The sequence below is a fragment of the Botryllus schlosseri genome, chromosome 9 (assembly GCF_051294905.1).
Source record: "Botryllus schlosseri isolate E-star chromosome 9, Bs_hap1, whole genome shotgun sequence".
Taxonomy (NCBI): Eukaryota; Metazoa; Chordata; class Ascidiacea; order Stolidobranchia; family Styelidae; genus Botryllus; species Botryllus schlosseri.
Genome location: NC_137244.1, coordinates 18,896,348 through 18,915,876, shown reverse-complemented (window position 1 = coordinate 18,915,876; position 19,529 = coordinate 18,896,348). Strand labels below are relative to the sequence as shown.

The following is a 19,529-nucleotide window of genomic DNA, read 5'->3' as shown; positions in this document are numbered from 1 at the left end:
TTTCGGAATACAACAGTCTTGACTGTCTTGTAGGAATTATATATTAGCGATGGCCAATACGTAATGCGGAGCAAATACATTCCCTTACTTATGTAGCTGTTATTTATTTTCCGTTAAATTGTGGTATGTGATAGCTACTTGCATAGGCCTACATGTATTGTATAATGTGGAATTGCAACGGCTATCAGTGTGCAAAGAAACTGCTCTCTATGCCCGCTGCTGTTGTTATTCACATTTTGGATCTCTTTATCAGGTAAGCTACTTTACGTGCGTGTGTTTGTTTGTGTGTGTGTGTGTGGGGGGGGGTCCGTGCCTCACCAGCCATGAACCTCACCGCACGACACTGCTTGGAACGGATATTGTATTCATTTTGGGAGTCGGGTAAGAGTTATGTTGCTCATCGAACACTTCATGCGACAAAACTTGTGCCCTCGTTTTGTTCCTAGTACTTTATAATCAACCCTTGCGGGACGCATCCGCCCCGCGATATATGTGATGTGTCTGTGCATAGGATTTATAATAAAATATTCCAGTAAAAAGAAAAGGTGTGGATTTTGGCACCATTTGATTGGTCCAACCCGCAGGCGATCAATCGGGCCCGCGGACCAAGTTGAGAAATGAGTGCCAGCAAAGGGTTAAGTGTCGGAGACGTGTGATCTCAATCCGCAGAGATTGATAGAATGGTATCATAACTTTCGTGAACAAATTTTCGAATAGTGTTAAAGTAGTCATCGATGTTACTCAAATAGAAGTGACACCGTGAATTTATACTCAATTACGAGCCGAAGTATCAATTTCAGCATCATTTTATCAAAATTTTCATCAAATCAATGCACTACAAAATTGCGATGCAATGGACGGTGCCCAAACGACTCGGAGCATAGTCTTTTAATCAGACACCCACCCTGACCAGTAAGGTAGAAAGCGTAGGGGCCGTAGGGTGACGAAAGAAAAGGTCGACTTTCCGGGCCAGCTCCCGAAATACCCGCCACAACGTTACTTCACAACTGATTTCATATATCTCAGTTGAATTTTAGCCCTGATTTAACCAAAATTTTCAAAAACGAGGACATTTGGGCGTCCTCCAAGGACACTCTCAAAAACGTCAAAAAGAGGACGTATAACCCTAATGCACACTATATTTACGAAATGATAACATAAAAGGAAGCGACAAAAATGAATACTGAATGTGTCGGTAGGCGAGGTCGATAAGTCAGATTGTGAGTGGTCCGGTAATCGCGTGGGCTGACTAGTATTGATCAATCGATTTAGTAGAAATTGCTTGTATTTCGATTGGAATGCGGACATGCGCGATGACGGTCGGATAGTCGGTAACAGGTCCGCCATACTTGATACAGCGATGCGTTTTCTTTTATTCTGCCCCGATCATATGGCAGTTATTGTTTGAGGACGCGCGTGTATTGTAATTGTGTGCTTTTGATTCTGAGGTGAAGTAGTCGTTGAAATTTCTGGGACTGTGCCCACAAAGCAACTGATACATAAACTTGGGCAATTTCTAGCTTCATCAAGTCTTATATGTTTAGAACACCAAATCTTTTCGAGTAGCGATATATCAGTTGCGCATCCAGGCACTCTTGGGGCCTCGGCAATGATACGGAGAATCCAATGTTGTAGTTTTTGCTGGATCACATTAAAAGACCTGTCAAAACTACTTGAAGTTGAAGTCAAAAATGTAGATCTGAAAACTATTCAAGTAAGTCGTTGTAAAATGTAGGCTAGGTTGGAATATTTTATCGGATACTTTCAGCTGTTAATCGGACTTGCCCAGTTACTAAATTGCTGGGGCGGATCTTCGCCATCTACGCAAAATGACTAGTGACACAAACAAATAGGGGCAATTTTCAAAGATATAGTCAGTTATCGTGAAACAGGGACTCTTTCGCCAAGTTTTGACAATGTCAATCATAAAAGTGACGCAAGCATATCCTAAAACTAGGCCTACTTCCTATTTTACTAAATCAAAAGTGTGAAAAGTAGATGGTTCTGCCTATAAAACTTATGAGATTTATGAAATGTTTTGCAGCCCACTTTACTTGCACTTCAGTAGAGATCAATGGTTAGCTTCTACTTGAGGTGCATAAAGGTTGTATAGAACACATAAAAATCTATGCAATAATCTGGATATTTTCATACGCGATATAGCTTCTGGCCTTTGCTATGTATAGTTCAATATCGAAGTTTATAGGTTATCACTTATCACCATCAATGCTACAAATTTCTATCGAGATGGGGGTCTTGCCACTACTATAAAGTAGGGTTACCAATGTTACCATATTTTTGTGAGGTGAATTCCGGACACTCTTTAGCGCGCACTAGCGGATTTAAAAATGAGCTATAACACAGTGATTGTCAATATGTCGTCACACTAGTAAAGCATTGCCTACCGACTGTATACAGGAATGCAGTGGAACATAGGTCACGAATTTGGCCATCTGTAACGTGAGCTCTGGTGATTGCTACTTGCTAGGGTCTGCAATGGATTTCTTCACGGGCCGGATGAAATCGTCCGGAGAGCCGTGTCTGGCCTGTCGGCATTGTGTTTGACAGGTCGGTGCGGCTATCTGGTTGTGCGTTTTAACCAGGTCCGAAACAACATTTTTCAGCCCCCTTCCGTCCAAAAAACGCACTGATCTTTGGCCCACCATAGGGTAATCGATGTAACTTCTCGGGCCCTTACCTACAATATGCATCTGGTTGTTAAATTTTATGAATGAATTCTGTCAATAATACTTATTCTTCCAAATAGTAGGCTACTATAAAATGACCAGCAGGCTGCACATCCGGTGATTTCCAACCTTTTATGGTTGCGACCTCATTTCGAACTTGGAAATGTTCCGCGGCTCTGCTCAAAGCTGACTACTAAAAAAATTCAGCTTGCCCAAACTTATACTCACGGCCTATTTTGGAAGCCTTCGCGATCCCCAGATAAAGGCAAACGACCCCAAGATTTGGAACCAACGGCTGTGACTGAAGCATCCAATCGGCCTTAACCTAGGAATATACCGTTAGCTTGTAATTGCGATTACAATTAGAATTATTTCAGTAAATGATAGTTATTAATATTTATTTTTGATTGCATTTTTGCGAGGGCGGTGCCTGGTGCCCAATGCCCATACTAATATCAAAATACCTTGTATTAGCTCGTGCCCTGCGCGAAGTAAAGTTCGAATAGCGTAAATATGCTTGAGAATATTGTTTATGTTCATTCACGAAAAATTTTGAGCCCACTTCGAGCCTTCAAAATTACGGACATTTAGGCATATTTTAGAATTTCCTCCCGGACGCAGCTTTTTCAGTGAAATTCCGGACATGTCCGGGAAATTCCGGACGTATGGCAACCCTACTTAAAGTCAATATGCGACTCGAAGTTTGATAGCCGGTTGATGATGACCATTGATAACCGATCCACATGGTTGACAATAACTCCACCGCTCGGAACAAAATATTTATTGCATGTGATAGGGTACCAATTGCCACCGACTTCAAAACTGGGCTCTTTCCAGAATTCAAATATGAATCGCGCCCTTTCAGAGATACAAACGGTCACTGCCATTGCTTTGCAAGTGTGTCACTGTGTTAATTGCTCTCGTTAAACGATGTGACTAGTCTATTAGCCCATCGAGTTACCGCTGAGAATGCAATCCATACCAAACTTTTAGAAACAGGGTTATGCAAGTATTTGCAAGTATCATTTAGTAGTCTTCGCAGTGTCATATCAATCATTTTAAAGTATACCCACATCAAGTACAATCGATGCGAGATGGCGTAGTGGTATTATCCATAGCTGCAACACCTATATGTTGCGGGTTGAGTCCGACCGCGTGGGCCGTGCTACGACAGCTACGTAATCAAAATAAAGAACATCGGCCGGGTGTAAATGGCCATTCCAGTCGACAAACACCTTGAATACCACAAACAAGACCAAGTACAATCAATAAGCATTTGGCTGTCTTTCTGTAATGTACTTTGCTACCGACACCGTTTTATCAAGTCGCTGATATACCCATTCATAAAACACATACTATCATTTATCATAAATAAATGACCACAGTACATGATTACTTGATCAGCAAATCCTCTTATTATTATTATTATTATTATTAATATATGTACACATATTGAATTTGTCTCCGCTGAAGATATTCCAATTACTATATCATAGCATTCCTGATCATCCGTGCCTAATCACATTAAAGATTTGATTTGTATGTAAGCTTTTCAATAATTCTTAGTAGGTCGGGCCTCACGGGCAAGAAACCATCAATCAAGACAATTGTCGATTAGTTTCGGCTGAAATTACCCTTGGATGTTTATTGTTGCGGTCACGGATTATCGGGTCCGGATGTAATCCTGTTATACGGGTCGGAGCGCAAATGCAAACTGACTCGCATTTTTATGTTCGGATATGTCAATGTTTATGTTTGGTTCGTAAGAATAGTAAGGTAGTCATTCGCGAACGTATTGAATTACTAACTTCTATCGCGGTTGTAATGTAAATAGACGTATGTCACTGATTTCGGAGGTTGTGTAATGCTCCGCTGTTGAAATACTTTGAAATATACATTTAAAGGATCTTCAACAGTTTGCAACTTGTGTAGTGATTTGCGATGGAACAGTCCATCTTACGTGAAAGATTGTTGTTGTTTCGGGTATTCATGGTGTTTCGACTAATACTATGGTCATTTACACAAGGCCGATATTCCATTTTATTATTCCTGAACTTCCGACTTATAGCACAACCCACGAGGTTGTATAAGAAAATCTTGAAGGCTATATTTCCAATCACGTAAAAAGTATGGGCGGCGAAAAGAATACACTAAAAGGATGTACTTGTCACTACTGTCACATTATTTATCAGCTCTGTTATAGCTTGTCCTATTATTACGAAGTTTCGTCAATGGGCTATTGGGCATAGGAGAGCAACGTGAGTCTGAATGAAGTCACTATAGTATTTAGTTATGATAACTATTACGAAATGATAAGATTTCTACGAGCAACTTGGTGACATGGTGATAAGACAAGGCTTGCTCAATACACATGGGTTCCATTGCATACAACTTTGGGATGTCTAGGAATGCATGTAGCCTATACCTTGTAGATACGAGCCGAAACAGAATCTCGCAATGACACGTATTCGGTAATTATTTCTTTATTAACGACAAACGGACAATGTGGTCAGCCCGTGGTTATTGTGAATACCCATTGTCAAGATACTCCACCAAATATTGCAACACGGCTACGCGACTGAATATAGTAATAATCAGTGTATTAACTTTTCTATCAACTGCATCCAACCCACTTTCAAGTCTTTGTTTCCCACAATGGAAGGTTTAAATTGGAAGCCGATTGCAATTATTCTAATCTTCACATCAAAGAAGGCCTTATTTGAAATTCGTCATAATCGCATTCATGCATAGATTACAAGAAGACGCTAAATCAATATGTGCAGATTTCTCATGGAGACCAAATAGGATAAGAAGTTTATAGCGCGAATGCCGCTGTGACAAACTGTTGCAATTTCAGACCCCGTATGGTGATTGGTTTGCTTTGATTGGTTTATGATATCTACACCGAGGCATGAGACATTTGCAGCAGATCGAGAATGCTTTCTCACGCATGCATGTTTGATTGCACTGTAGTGTGCATGCTGCCATAACAATCTACTGCGGTCAATTAAAACCGATATGCCTGCTAAGGTTTCCAATGTCCATTGTCCACTGCATTTCACATTTGATTATCTTGATTTTTAGCATCTCCGTACTCTTATTTTACTTTTGTACTACGGCACATATGGCGGACACATATTCCGTTTACCGCGAACAATGTATACAACGCATTGTATCTAATCTATACGCGGCACATATCACATTATTAGAGTGTGCGAATATTGCGAATCTCGTATATCATATCATATCCACCTGGTATCGGATAAACACCTGTTTTAAGCACATAAAGCGCATTGAATTAAATCATTGCTCAGCAGACAACATTTGAAAATTGAATAATCAGTTAGTATTTCAATTCGCGCTTAAAATAAATGATTTCAAACATGCGTTGATCTTCGTTCCCTTTTGGTCGCCTAATTGTTAGCACCCTTAATGTGGGGCGATCGAAATTTAATTTCCGTTTCCGAAAGATCAGTCTTCCGCTCGTAGCTTCATAGCTATTCCGACTGACATCCCGCCCGGGAGATATGCCTTAAGTTGTAACCGCGTGCGGATGACATTCGTGGGGTACAATATAGGTGCTATCACAGATTGAAGTTCAAAATATATGTTTAGACATCTGTTCACAAACTTCACATCCTGTTAGCGAATGTAGTAAAAATCAGAGTCCCGTGTTAGGAAATAACTGGACTGTTGATATGATGTATGATTCCGGCAGTGTTGGGATCAAGTCACTACCTTCGAGTCACGAGTCATTTCGAGTCATTGCACATTTTGACTCGAGTCAAGTCAAGTCAATCGATTTTCAAAGGTGACTCGAGTCAAGTCAAGTCACTCGATTTTTGGAGGTGACTCGAGTCAAGTCAAGTCAAGTCAAGTCACGAGTCAAGTCACGAGTCAAGTCACATTTCAAGTCAAGTTGCCCTTTCGAAGTATGTATGAGGCATGAATACGTCATTGCAATTTGCTAGCTGTCTGAAATACAGTTCGAGTGGTCATTGATTCCGAACCGATGAACGAATATAGAGTTAAATATAAGCGCAAGAAGGTGCTGTATCGGTCACATATGCGTAGAACTGGTAAACTACGTAATGGCATAGTCTCAGTTTAGGGTTACCAGCCAAAATAGAGAATAGAGAATCGGAATGATAATGATGCAATACATTGTAGCCTACCCAGCTACAAATAGATACGATACTATTGGAGCCTGCGACAATGGTCGAGGACTACATAAACTATATTCGACTAGAATTTCAATAAAACAAGAGGTTTGGTTATGGTAAGAACAGATAACAGAAATATACATTTTGCTATTCTATTACTTTACTGCTTGAGTTACGACAACGTATACTGTAAGCTTCTATCACTTCGTTTGCGGTCAATTTCTTTGTGAGAGAACAATCGAGGCTCAGTGAAACGCACGGTCATTGAATGATTGGTCGCTTTCGCGGGTTACACAAGCGTTTCGCGAACAATCCGAACATATGCAAGATACTGTGATTTATATCGACACCGATTACTTGATGACTTGAAATTGACTCGTGAATTTTGCTCCGAGTCACGAGTCAATCCACATTTCTGATACGCCGAGTCAAGTCAAGTCAAGTCATTTTAGCAAAGTGACTCGAGTCAAGTCAAGTCATGCGAAAAAGGTGACTCGAGTCTGACTCGAGTCAAGTCATGACTCGAGTCATCCCAACACTGGATTCCGGTAGTCTACTCTACTACGATGCTTGATGTGCTAGTTGTACGTACACTGTGCCTTATGTAGCATTTCGTTCCCAGTGTTGTCCGTGTCCTCAAAGATGTAACCATCATAAAAGTTTCTAAAGATTTGTTTTTGATACTAAAAAAGGAGAACAAATTATCTTCAAAATAAATTTACACCTTGATTACGGTTTGTACAGTCCGCACGAGTGGTCTATCGAATCGTTTGGCGAATGACTGTTGACGTCCGCCATGACTTGTATCGTCAATTTGTGGATGAATAGTTTGATTCGCTTATGATTTGAATATGCATACATGCCAGGGGCATGACATTGTCATGTCAATACCACATAAACATATTTCGTTTCGCAACAGTATGTATGAGGCAAAGTCCATCGTTGATATTAAGCGGCTAAGATTCTAAACAGGGTTTACGCATACCTGCGTCTTGAAAAGGCCACTCGGCCACCTGTCGGATAAGCCTCTCGTGTTCTAAACGAAATCATTTAGGTACAACTGACCAATTATGCTAGCCGCAGGATTTTGGAAGCAATAACTTGTTATTGTTGCTTTTATGCAGTGTAATGAAAGTCCTGAATTAAATCATGATTTCACAGGTGCGCTTGCATTGTATACGGATTTACAACAAGCTGGTGTTAACAAACCACACGTGGACATGATAAAGGTCACGGCGTTTTCAAGATCGGCTACGAACTTGTGATGGTAATCCATGATTACATATGCGGGTTTACCGCGTTTATGAGCCCAGTATCTCTTCTATATTTACGGGCCGTACTCAGTTTTCTTGCAGTGCATTTCGCTGGCGCTTGTGTAGCATATGGGATGCAAGAGGCACACTGTTATTGTGTATAAATACCATAAGCGCCAACAATCGCAGGATCCCCGGAACATGTGCGTTCATATCCTGCAAGCAATCTGTTTTGAGACGTGTATAGGATCTCTGACATAGGTGCAAGTATACGGTTGCTGCTTTGATTGGAGATCGCGGCTGGTAATAATTTACGCTACAAACCTTGTGCGATACTTTCATTTATTCGTTTAATAATATTCTCATCAGTTTAAAACACCCCAAGATTGCAATGCAACAGTACGATAGGAGTTGTTGAAGCGACTTGGAACAGTCCATCAATCGAATACCCACCATTAAGTACAGTTAATAATACAAAGAGGAACCTGTAAAGACGAGGCATGCACACTGAATGAAAAATAACAGAAATAACATAATGGACATCGACATGCAATGAAAGGAAGTGCCCGGGTTGTTAGTCCAAATAGATCCGCCAAATCGTGATCCGCCGTAAAGCCCAGGCTAATATTTATTCGGTAGAATCTACTTGTATTTTGTCTGAAAGTATACTATATTTCTTCTATACATCTTCCGCACATGCATGCCTTGTACTATTTGTGGGATTGAGCTCTACGCAACGACCGGATTCAGTTTACCTCGCGTTTTCTCCCGACTTGGTGGCGTCTGGTGTTTATTTCTCACACTCCCGACAACAGCTCGATGTCAAGCAGTTTAGCAGGTGCGTTAAAATGATGAGACAAGCATTTGTGTACTATCTATATTTACGACATTGCTGGGACTCCAACACCTTTATTTCCTGTAAGAGCCGATGTTTAATGATTGCACGGCGCCTTCGTTATTCGCGAAACTGTGGGAGATGTGTCAAGTCGCCGTGATGTCAGTCCAGCAAACGAAAGCACTGTCAGAAAATTCCAATTACCGGAGATGAGTGCGACCACAAGTTTGCATCTCTGCCCAATCAACGCACTAAAAGAACGTTTTATGAGTTACGACATACTTATTTGTCGGATGTTATGCAAGGTGAGGGCGGAAGACTCGGTCATAAACTGAATCTCGAGCGGCACAGATCTACCTCACCGAGAAGCCAACTAAACAAACTGTGACCGAATTAATTTGATACACCCATCTCGCTTATTGTGCCGCAGTCCTTGATTGCGTTTATAGCGAATCGCATTCTCCGCTTGCTTGAAACAAGTCCCCGCGAACATAGGGTGCTTTGACGGTGCAAACGGCGTCCGGCAAGAGAAATGCAGCGTAGAGAGAAAGGCGAACGTGTAAAAAGAATCGGTCGCAAGGGACGCACTGGATGTGATATAAATGCGAGACGGCTGTTGGTTCGCAAACACTCGATCAGCCTTTGTCGCGTTGCAAACTTAATCTCTGTGCACAGATATGGTGAAAGCAGGAAAAGATACATTGTTATTTTCACCTCGGCATATGAACGGGTCTAGGCTGTCGACCGTGTGCTTTAAAAGTGACGGCCCGATAAATTCGCAGTCGACAAAAGTCTTGCGTGCACTGCGAGATGAATTTTGCGGGGATTACAGGGCGAGGATGTCCCAAAGAAATCAGTCTTCAAGCGTACCCGACGACGGCAACGGAGACACCGCTGAGTTGAGGTAAATTTGTAGATAGCAGTCTGTCTATGCTGTGTTTCTTGTATGCGTGCCCTGGTGTTGTCTTGTGATCTGACTGCTGAAATTTGGAAATAGATCAACGTACAGGAATTTCTATTAGAAGTTGTATTGTCTTTGGCAGGACGCTATACCGAAAGTTACAGGAGGTAATTCCGGCCTTATCGCAATCAAAACCGCAACGAGTCTCGTCACTGGACGTGGTCTTGGGAGCGATCGACTACATACGCGATTTGCACGATATGTTGGAAAGTAAAATGCCGGTAGAGTTCGAACATTCGGACACTGTGATTTCATCATCTTCCATTTCGTCGTCGGCCCACTGCACGAAAAGCAGAGCCCCGTTCGCGCAACTCGATAACAAGAGAAATCAGGAACTTGCGCCGACGGTGAGTAATGAGCATTGCTCGTTTTTTACACGTTTAAAATTTGTACATAAAGATAATCGGCTCTCTGTAACTAACACACCAACCCATAACGCCTTTTGTTAACGCCAAATCTCGAAATACAGCTACAATTATTCAATGCAAACGTAAAATTTCGATATTATACACGGCGCCGATGCTGATAAAGCATCAGTGCGATTTATTTAGTTGTGACATACTTATACTGCGTTGCTATATACATACGTAGTCGACTGTGCAGTGTGTTTTAACACGCCAATTCCGTTTCAGGATACATCGGTGCCAGGAGATTTCCATTCGAATTCATCCCGTCGCTAAACGGCATCAACATTGCCTACCGATGATGAAAATGTGGCTTGGCCAGTGAAAGTGATTGCTCGGAATGCTCGCCGTTTTATACGCGCCAATCAATGCGAAGACGCCAGTGAGTGGGAAAACGAACAAAGCATTCTGACATAAAGCGAGCTATGTCCGACCGACTACATGTCGTGTTTTATATACCTAGATTTTCTTTTATTAAACGATGCACACTCCTGATGTGATGATATTTCATGCGGCAAACCGATCGTGGCCTTACCTCGATTCTACTTCGCGTAGACTATAGACGGGGAGTTGTTTACTGTATGCGTACTTGCTTGCCTTCATTCCGTTTTTACATCTGTACCGTACTATTGTTTTCTTATATTTATACTTTGATAGAGTGTGTTGTTTGATTATATTTTAACCGAAAATACGAATATAAGTCCAAGACTTGGGTCGGTGTTTTAGCTAAATATTGCGTCGTTGCAGTTCATTAGGCTCTATCCGCCATCATTGGTAGTGTTTTCGGGCAATTATGATATAGAGATGCTGAGTAGCAGGCAGGGAGTAGATGTACTATGTACTGTACAATGTACATGAGCTATAGACAGTTGAATACTTTTCGAAGTTCCGTGTACTGATCAGTGGGAAGAGCGTCTGCCTCACACAAAACTCTTAATGGAGTATACAGTCTTTGCAACGTTTAGAATTCAAAGGATACGTTGCCAGCATCGAGCGTAACAGATTCATTGGCTTCTTGCGACCACTGGCTTGGTGTAGGGATATTAGTAGGGTGCCAAAATAATTTTGACTTAGACAGTGATGACATCGTGTCATGAAAAACCGCGTTTCTCCTTTCGGTCTACAGTCAGGGGTATGTACCTACCAGAGATGAGCATGGATTAGGATTAGGATTTGAAAAAACAGGACTTGTGAAATTTTGTCGGATTTGGATTGGATTAGGATTAGAGATTTTTTTCTGAACGGATTTGGATTGGATTTACCTATTTTCTGGGAGATTGATATGTCGTGTGGCGAATGACGACAAACTTTATTCAGATCAGTTTAAATGCATTAATGGTTACTAGATTACCTTGAATCAAGGCAATCGTTGGCTGTGAAAGAAAATTTTCCAATCCCTCCCTTGCATAAATTAGTATTTTTCCTGAATTTACAGTTGGAATCGGATTAGGATTGGACATGGACTTGAATATGAAAAAGTTATGGAGTAGGATTTGGATTTAGATTTGAAGATTTGGATTTGGATTGGATTAGGACATGGAAATTCCAAATCCGCTCATCTCTGGTACCTACTTCTACATTCCACGCAGTTAAATGGTACCACAGAAAATCTAATTTAACCTAGCGTCCGCAAAATTACTGCATATACTAAGCTGGTGATACTCATTAGCCATGCTTCTGCGTTGGATTGACTTCTTCCACTGGCGGGTGTTGATGGAATATGTTTTTGCCATCCTGTGATTGATGAGATCGCTTGCTAACTATTTTAGAGGTATCGTGAGGCAGAGTTGTGAACTTTTATGTACCCCCCATTCTATGCATATTTGCTATGTAATATCTTTCAAAGATATGATTATCACAGATTTTTTCAATTGACCCCACACATTTCGCATCATCAAATCACTCATGAATTTGAATATCATCCTGAAACAGTATATTATTCACGATTACGTGGGCGGTTTAATCACCGCATATGAAGGTTTTCTGAATTGAGAATTGTAATTTTCGGGGCACTAGATCGTTGCTAGTTGCGTCATAGTCGCAATACTTGACATGCGGGAACGGTTCAAATTGTTTCATGTGCAGGTTTCGCTATCGTCGAATTACTATACTCTTTCACCCTGAACTTGACTACTACTCTTTGACAGGCATAGTATTTTATCATTGATACATATGTGTGGACATTGGATATATACAATATACATGTATAAATACAGCCGAATCCGCTCAATTCTGATACCGGATATGCCGAACTACCGCTTTATACGGTGAAAATGCTCGGGAAGGGAATTAAAAAATTGCCCTTAAAAAACTTAAGTTAATTTGGACATTTCCCCGCTTATATTTCGGATACAGTCTCGCGTTAGGATATGACGCAATGAGCAATATTTCTTTTGCTTCAACACAATTTAGGTGATTATGGTAACAGAATTACGATCCATCCAATGGTCAATGAACTCGTAGGAGGCCGTGCAAGCTTCATAGTCGCTTTTACCCATTTACAATTGCGCTCATCTTGTAAGGACAGAATGATGCAGAAAAGTTTTCTGGACGGCTGGAACCTTTTAGCTACTGTTCCTACTGTTTTGTGTTGTACTTTATCATAAGTGAAAATAACGTTTCAGCAGTTGCTGTATGACTTTAGTACTAGGAGATTTACTGTATCATTTTACCCTATACGTATGTTTACACATCGATACAGCATACAATATTTGTTGAATGATTTTGTATCGAAATCCTACACAATACAACTAACCTGAAGTATAACTTGTGTGTTTGATGCGGTTAATCCACATTACTGCAGTATAGCGCAGATGGAGTTCATTTGATACGCAACAGTGCAGTATTTTAATGTGTTGTCTGCCTTTAGACGAAACCATGAAACGAACAATTTATTTTCCACTTTATTCGGACGAAGCTTTTTCTCCGCTTCATTCGTCAAAAAATGAGCGGAATAAAAGTGTCCAAATTAAGTGAAGTCGACTGCAGGTTGTTGCTGTTGTCGTTGTATATCTACCAAAGAAATTTGGTCGCCTGCCGACCATGTTAAATTTCGATCAAACGTCTGACTTGAATATAAACAGTAATGCAAAGGTCACTGGGCAAATAGGAATTACAAGAATTCGCTATGAAATTTGGTACATTTATCGATGAGAAATATACGATGAAAATTATATCATGGACGACAAAGTTTTCAGGATAGCCACATCAACTACAAAATGAGAATCTCCTATTCCAGATCACGAAAGTTCGAGCGGCCTCGGGTTTTTACCTTACGAATGACCGAAAAGACATTTTCCGATCGCAATGAGTGCTCAAATCGAAATTGATTTCTCGACTGTGTTTGTCTTTCTGTATGTCTCGAAATACAGAGCCAACTTGTTAATTGAATCATGAACCGAATCACTTCGATATGCTCTTCTCACACATACATGCGATGCATCGTTTTGTATTTTCCAAGCCTAGTGGCTTTGTTTCGCTTTGACAGCGGAGATGCTACAAACGAATACGAAACGGCGTAATTTATCGAACACGGACAGGTTTTCTCCGAGAATATTAACGATTTTTAGCGTATGGTATTGGTCTAAATTTACACCGAAATTGATATTGAACCATATGGCTATGCTTAGCATATAAACGGAGCCAAAAACAGTGATCGCAAATTATGATCCGAATCGATATCGTTTGACGACCACCTGCTCGGCCGGGAACAGGACTAAAGCTGCGTCAGACGCACATTTTAAGTTTATCAATTGCATCAACCTCATCATAGTACGGTAGTTTCATGCCTTGGTGCTGGAATGCAATGGTTTTAGTACGAAAGATTTGCATATGCTTGTTAGACCTGGCATATCTAATGATAACAATCACTCTATCAACTCGCAGGAGTGCATATACTTCCTGAAGTCACCGTGAAAGAAAACAATCCAGGCACACAGCACGGCAGTCCATTGTCTCCGAGTATTGGTCCACATTGTCTCGCCCGACAAGGGTTCAGGACAATCGAATTCAACCCGCAAGTGAGGCTTATGTTCGAAGTAGTCGACATCAGGAAAACTCTTTTCATCGCGAGCTATTGTATTCTTCTGCGTCTTTCCTGTCATTCAACGCGTTTCGATCCTTTTCGGGGCCATTGACTGCGTTCGGTTTATCGCTCCAATTTCTCCGCGACCCCTGTCATATTGCTTCCACGCGATTGATCATTTTTTCTATTGACTCCGCATGTAGCGTGTCAAAAACTGTCGCTCGCGAATCTGTGATAAATGGATGGTACCAGATTGGGAGGACGGGTAGTTTAGAATCGTATAATTCAGGAATACAATGTCGTTACGGGTTGCGAGCAGACTGGGGAGATTGACATATAGTCGAATTTCTCCCCGATACTAGTACCCGATGTCTCTTTTCGCATCCAATATCTCCCAGTCGGCTATATCTGTAATAACTGAACTTCACCCACTAAGAATGATTACGTCATTACATTATAAATGCGAGACGATAATATAATACGCGTCGTACGTTCGAGTGTATAACACACATGTGACAAACAGCAACCCGCATCGCAATGCGGTGCCAATCGGGATTGTAACGGGACCCCTTTTAAAGTTTAGCTGTTGCGACGATCTAAACTGTGTCTCCGTAAACTTCCCACGCCGTTTCCAGCCTCGGGGGGATTATTTAGTACACTTGTCGTCGACAGATCTATCGTGGCCGGTCGTTGTCGGCGAGGCCAAACTGGGGAATTTTTGGTGATACCGTATCCCTCTCAATTACCGCTTTGAGATGTGGCGAAATGGCGGCTACTCAGAGGAAGAGTCAAGCTTAGGAGTCTCTCTTTTATCTCTCTCTTCCTTCCACGCACCGTCGGCCTCTGTACCTACGATAGGTGACGCTATTTTAAGAGAAACTATAATCACCGTGTATTGGAAGCGTCTCAGTCGTGTTATTTGTCAACATATGTCCACCCGGCGTAAATTAAGGCCTGGATGGAGCGCGGACATAAGGCATCGCGCGCGAAATCGATATGTTTTGTTCTTCGTAAATACGTTATTGTGATACCAACTCCGATTCGGTGTCGTTTTCGGGGTACCGCGAAGACAGACGCCGCGGCATCTGTACAGGTTAATCTTCCATCATTATCAATGTTCCAATCCAATTTTGCACGTATATCGCTCCGGATCATTATTCTGTATTTGCGCGTGTACACTGTACTCACGTGAATCTATAGCGGGTTCTGTCACGCGACACAACAGCAGCAATAGTATCGCCTTGTTGTGTATGATGTCGCATGGTATTGTAAACGTCCAGTAATGTATACAACTCGCGGACACTGCATTCAGGTGGCCATGTAAAACGTAATCATTTGATACGGACGGCTGATTTGAATAGAAATGATGCGGTATCGGAATTTGCGTATTTACTCTGCTCATATACATTTGGAATCCGAACACGGTGACCGAACCTTGGTATACTTGGGATTTGCATATCAATTATATATACAATACACATATATCCTCAACATCTCCTCATTTCTTCGAAAACAAAACTATATTCTTGCGAGCTTTTCACAGCTACAAATTATTTGCTTGTTCTTCGAACGTTGCAGTGACATTACCGTAATTAGAGTTTAATTTATATTTAATGTAGGCTACATAATTTTATTTAAAAAAAAGACCTACCTTGCATATTACGAATACATGGCCAGTTGGTCACGACTCCACACATAGGAAAGAACGTAGTTTTATTTTTATCCTTGATGTTTTGCGGCATATATACCGACTCATGATGTTCAATACATATACACACGATCTGTGCATATGCATACCATGACTGCTTGATGTTCATTGTGCATATGCCGCTAGACAAGGAAGGTGCAGATAAAATAGCCTTGTATGACTGTCTATGTCTTGCACCACCCCTGAATGCTATCCCAGTCATTCATGAGCGCCAAGCAGGGAATACATGGATACCAGTGTTACTCATCAGGTCTTTTTGATCGGACCCACGACCTACCGTTCAGGAAGCCCGACGCTACGCTATCTTGTCGGTCTCATTAAAATTAATTATTAATCATTGACCTCACGCATTCTATTGCAGCTTGGATTCAAGGTTGATATGTTGGTACAATTCATATACAATTATATTACTGCGATAGATCAAGCAAGACGTTAAGCATTACATTCTGTTGATTGGCTTTATTGATATCGCAATATCGCTGGTTTTAATCGAGTGTGGCGCATATGTTCACTTGCTACCAAGAGTCGATGCTGCAACATGCTTCCGATACACTTTGTAGCATATGCAAATTGTGCATGTTCTGATCTTTGCTACATTGCCATCGTCTATTAACACCGTTGATCCAGTTTTTATAAACACCTGTTCATTGCGCTGATAGCTGCTTGATGCGACCCGCACGCAATGCCGATGTCGTTAATCTCACTGATTGCCTAATTGTTGTAACAGCGGTGTATCCTGTTTCAAGTACGATTTACGAATTTGAGTCCATATAGGAAGAGAGTAATGAAGTTTTGAATTGTGGTGTGCGTCACATTGTTAATTTCTGCGAAATTATCCATTTTACCATTGAATGCGAAGCTAGGATTCGCAAGGGGAAAGGCGACATATACGCGGGTGTTCCTGGCATTGCTTTTCGTTTTCAGATATCTGATGAAGGAAGCTAGCTGACAGCAGGCCGTACAGGAGCATAAATTTAGATCATATTTCACTGTAGATTTGGTATATGACACAATAGACTTCATAACGCCTCGCTCAATAATCTATTGAAATTATTAATATATAGTCGGGGGCGTATAGGAAGGTATGATGGACAGCTCGTGTTACCTTCTGTTGCACAGCTCAGATAGTTGTATTGAAATAATATGCCAGGTACTTTTGATACGGCATCAAACGCACTAACAGGATGTGCGTTGACCAATCAACCAATCACGCATACTGAGTGAACTCGTATAATGTAGAAATGCATCAACAAACCGACATGAAATGCATCGCAAAACATTACAAAGAAATTTTGAGATTGCGCCGACGACGTTACCATGGAGACCTCAAATCAGGGAGTGGGATTGTGATGTAATGAAACATTCCGAGAGAGCGGTCTCAGCTCCGTTCGATACTTGAAAAGTGTAATCGCTGAGAAAGCACATTAGCACGATTTCGTCGAGCATATATGAAGTTTGAAGCAGGCGTAGCATTTTCTGATTTGTATTCAACAAGTTGATCGAAATTTGCGACGCAAGAACTGTGCATTGTTGCACTGTTGTAATCGTTCGGAGCACAACTTGATGCGAATGAAATATTTGTTAGGGATGGTGCGAGCCCCTAAATGTTCTGGTTCGAGCCCCTAAATGTTTGGGTTCGTGAGAACATAAAGTTACATATAATGTTCGCTGTGAACACGGGCATATCACGTCGCAAAGCTAATTTAAACACGTCACGATTTATACCTTCCTGGCTGTAAAAGATATTGCCAGAGTAGTTGTCATTAATCAGAGTACGCTCGGTGTCATTAAAAAGATGTCACTCATTGCCATGCCACTGAGGCGAAATGTTCCTTCATATTCTATGATAATATATTGGTTGAATTTTATTAAAAGCCAGAGTTCGTTTTTGGCCTACAAGCCCCCCTTATTCACACCCAATGCTGTTGGGTTTCTCAGAAAATCTATGGAGTCCAGGAGCGATTTGACACCACTAGATCCAAATATAATTTGTATGTCTATTAGGAATGACTGTCACTGCGCGTGTTTGGCAAATCGGACCCCGAAAAGTGTGACATGGGAAATCATATATACAGTAGGCCTATATATCAGGGGTGGCCATTTTTGCTTTGCGCGGCTGCATTTTCATTACTTATGTAGCCTACAAGGCATAGACGAAATGAACCAACTGGACGCCAAATTACCATGTTAAACTGTCCACGTGTCGAGTCCGTGTCCATTTTCGGTGAATTCCGTACTTATCTACTTCTTTTTTTATATATATTGGCTTACTATATAAGCACAGAAATCACGAGTGGTCTGGTCATGTTATGAATAGTTACTAGGATACGTCATACTCGAAGCGGGGATTTTTTTTCAGATTCACGAATGAATTACGTCAATAATATTAGTAGTTTCACATATTGCTATCAAATATTCATCCTTTATCAGCCCATGTGATCACTGATCACCGATCACTGATCAAATTCATCGGTTGAGCTGATGGAGGGAGTGCTTTCGAAAAATTAGGGCAATTTATAAATGATAATGCATCTTTCGGTGATGGCCTGATGGGTCAATTGTTATTTTTCATGTTATTAGTTGCATGCTGTTATTTCTTGACCTTCCATCAGGATCATCAGTATATAGTGCAGGGGTGTCAAACTTAAATTGCGTCGCTGGCCGGACTCAAGCCTTCAAATCGCTAGCGGGCCGGACCATATTCAACTGATTCCAAAATGTTACTGCTTTTCACTAGAATACTTGGTTAGGCATATACATATGGATGGATTAAAGGGGTTTTATCCTAAGGAGTCGCAACACCTTTAGTTGTGAACAATGGAATTGGCAAAAATATGATGTTTGTCCAGTTGAATACAGTTAACAACGATAAAACAGTGGCGCAAACGAATATATAAGTGGGCATATGTCTATGCTCCCTTTGCTTTAGTCTGGCATTAGCCCTGCTTACGCGTTATGAGGAATACAATATATAACTGTAAACGCGAACATTTGAATTTGGTTTATTAGTATAAAATCGCGAGTCGGGTTTCTCTAAAGTCCGATGACCTATTGGTTTGGAAGTGACACAGCAGTGCGACCACAGATATTTGAGTTACATATTTGTGTAACTCGTATATGTTTGTTATATATTTGTGTAACTCCTTCAAAACATCTCAACATTTGCTACAACTTTGCTGGTTAATATAAGATCTTTTCAATCTACTCAGAATTGCTGCGCGGGTTGGATGACAAATTTTGGCGAGCCGTATGTTTGACACCCCTGGTATAGTTGAAAGGTATTGGAATCACCCAAACGTACCAGAAACATGTTTCATTCGCGAGGAGCACACGATTCCAAGTTGATATTTCTACAAGGCGCGCATCATTTTATCTGTTGTTCGCATCTGTGGCATACTGTGCGGGTCTCAGATCGCAAAGGGCGCTAATATATTAAAATCGCAGAATGAAGTCACATTTGATTAGCGCAAAAGAAAATCTCAAGATTAATTAAA

General features: G+C 41.1%; 1 protein-coding gene and 1 long non-coding RNA gene across 4 annotated transcripts in view; one reads left to right on the top strand and one right to left on the bottom strand.

The window, feature by feature from the left end:
- The window catches only part of LOC145446091 (uncharacterized), a 171,287-nt gene that overhangs the window by 127,352 nt on the left and 24,406 nt on the right, over positions 1-19,529 (bottom strand). The window lies entirely within an intron of this gene.
- LOC145446088 (uncharacterized) lies at positions 5-11,016 on the top strand. Of its 3 annotated transcripts, XM_080324276.1 has the most exons (6): positions 17-253; positions 8,012-8,117; positions 8,195-8,941; positions 9,027-9,842; positions 9,982-10,246; positions 10,532-11,016. In XM_080324276.1, exons 4-6 carry the CDS (start codon positions 9,616-9,618, stop codon positions 10,577-10,579), a joined length of 540 nt encoding a protein of 179 aa, XP_080180402.1. In that variant the 5' UTR covers positions 17-253; positions 8,012-8,117; positions 8,195-8,941; positions 9,027-9,615; the 3' UTR covers positions 10,580-11,016. The 3 variants fall into 3 exon arrangements, with proteins under 3 accessions (XP_080180403.1, XP_080180402.1, XP_080180401.1); XM_080324277.1 differs by having other exon boundaries at positions 5-253; positions 8,195-9,842; positions 9,982-10,144; XM_080324275.1 differs by having other exon boundaries at positions 8,195-9,842.

Coding starts and splice junctions, on each gene's coding strand:
- LOC145446088 (XM_080324276.1), top strand. CDS start 9,616: ATGGTGAAAGCAGGAAAAGATACATTGTTATTTTCACCTCGGCATATG. Junction 9,843..9,981: donor GGAGACACCGCTGAGTTGAG/GTAAATTTGTAG, acceptor TGTCTTTGGCAG/GACGCTATACCGAAAGTTAC. Junction 10,247..10,531: donor ATCAGGAACTTGCGCCGACG/GTGAGTAATGAG, acceptor ATTCCGTTTCAG/GATACATCGGTGCCAGGAGA.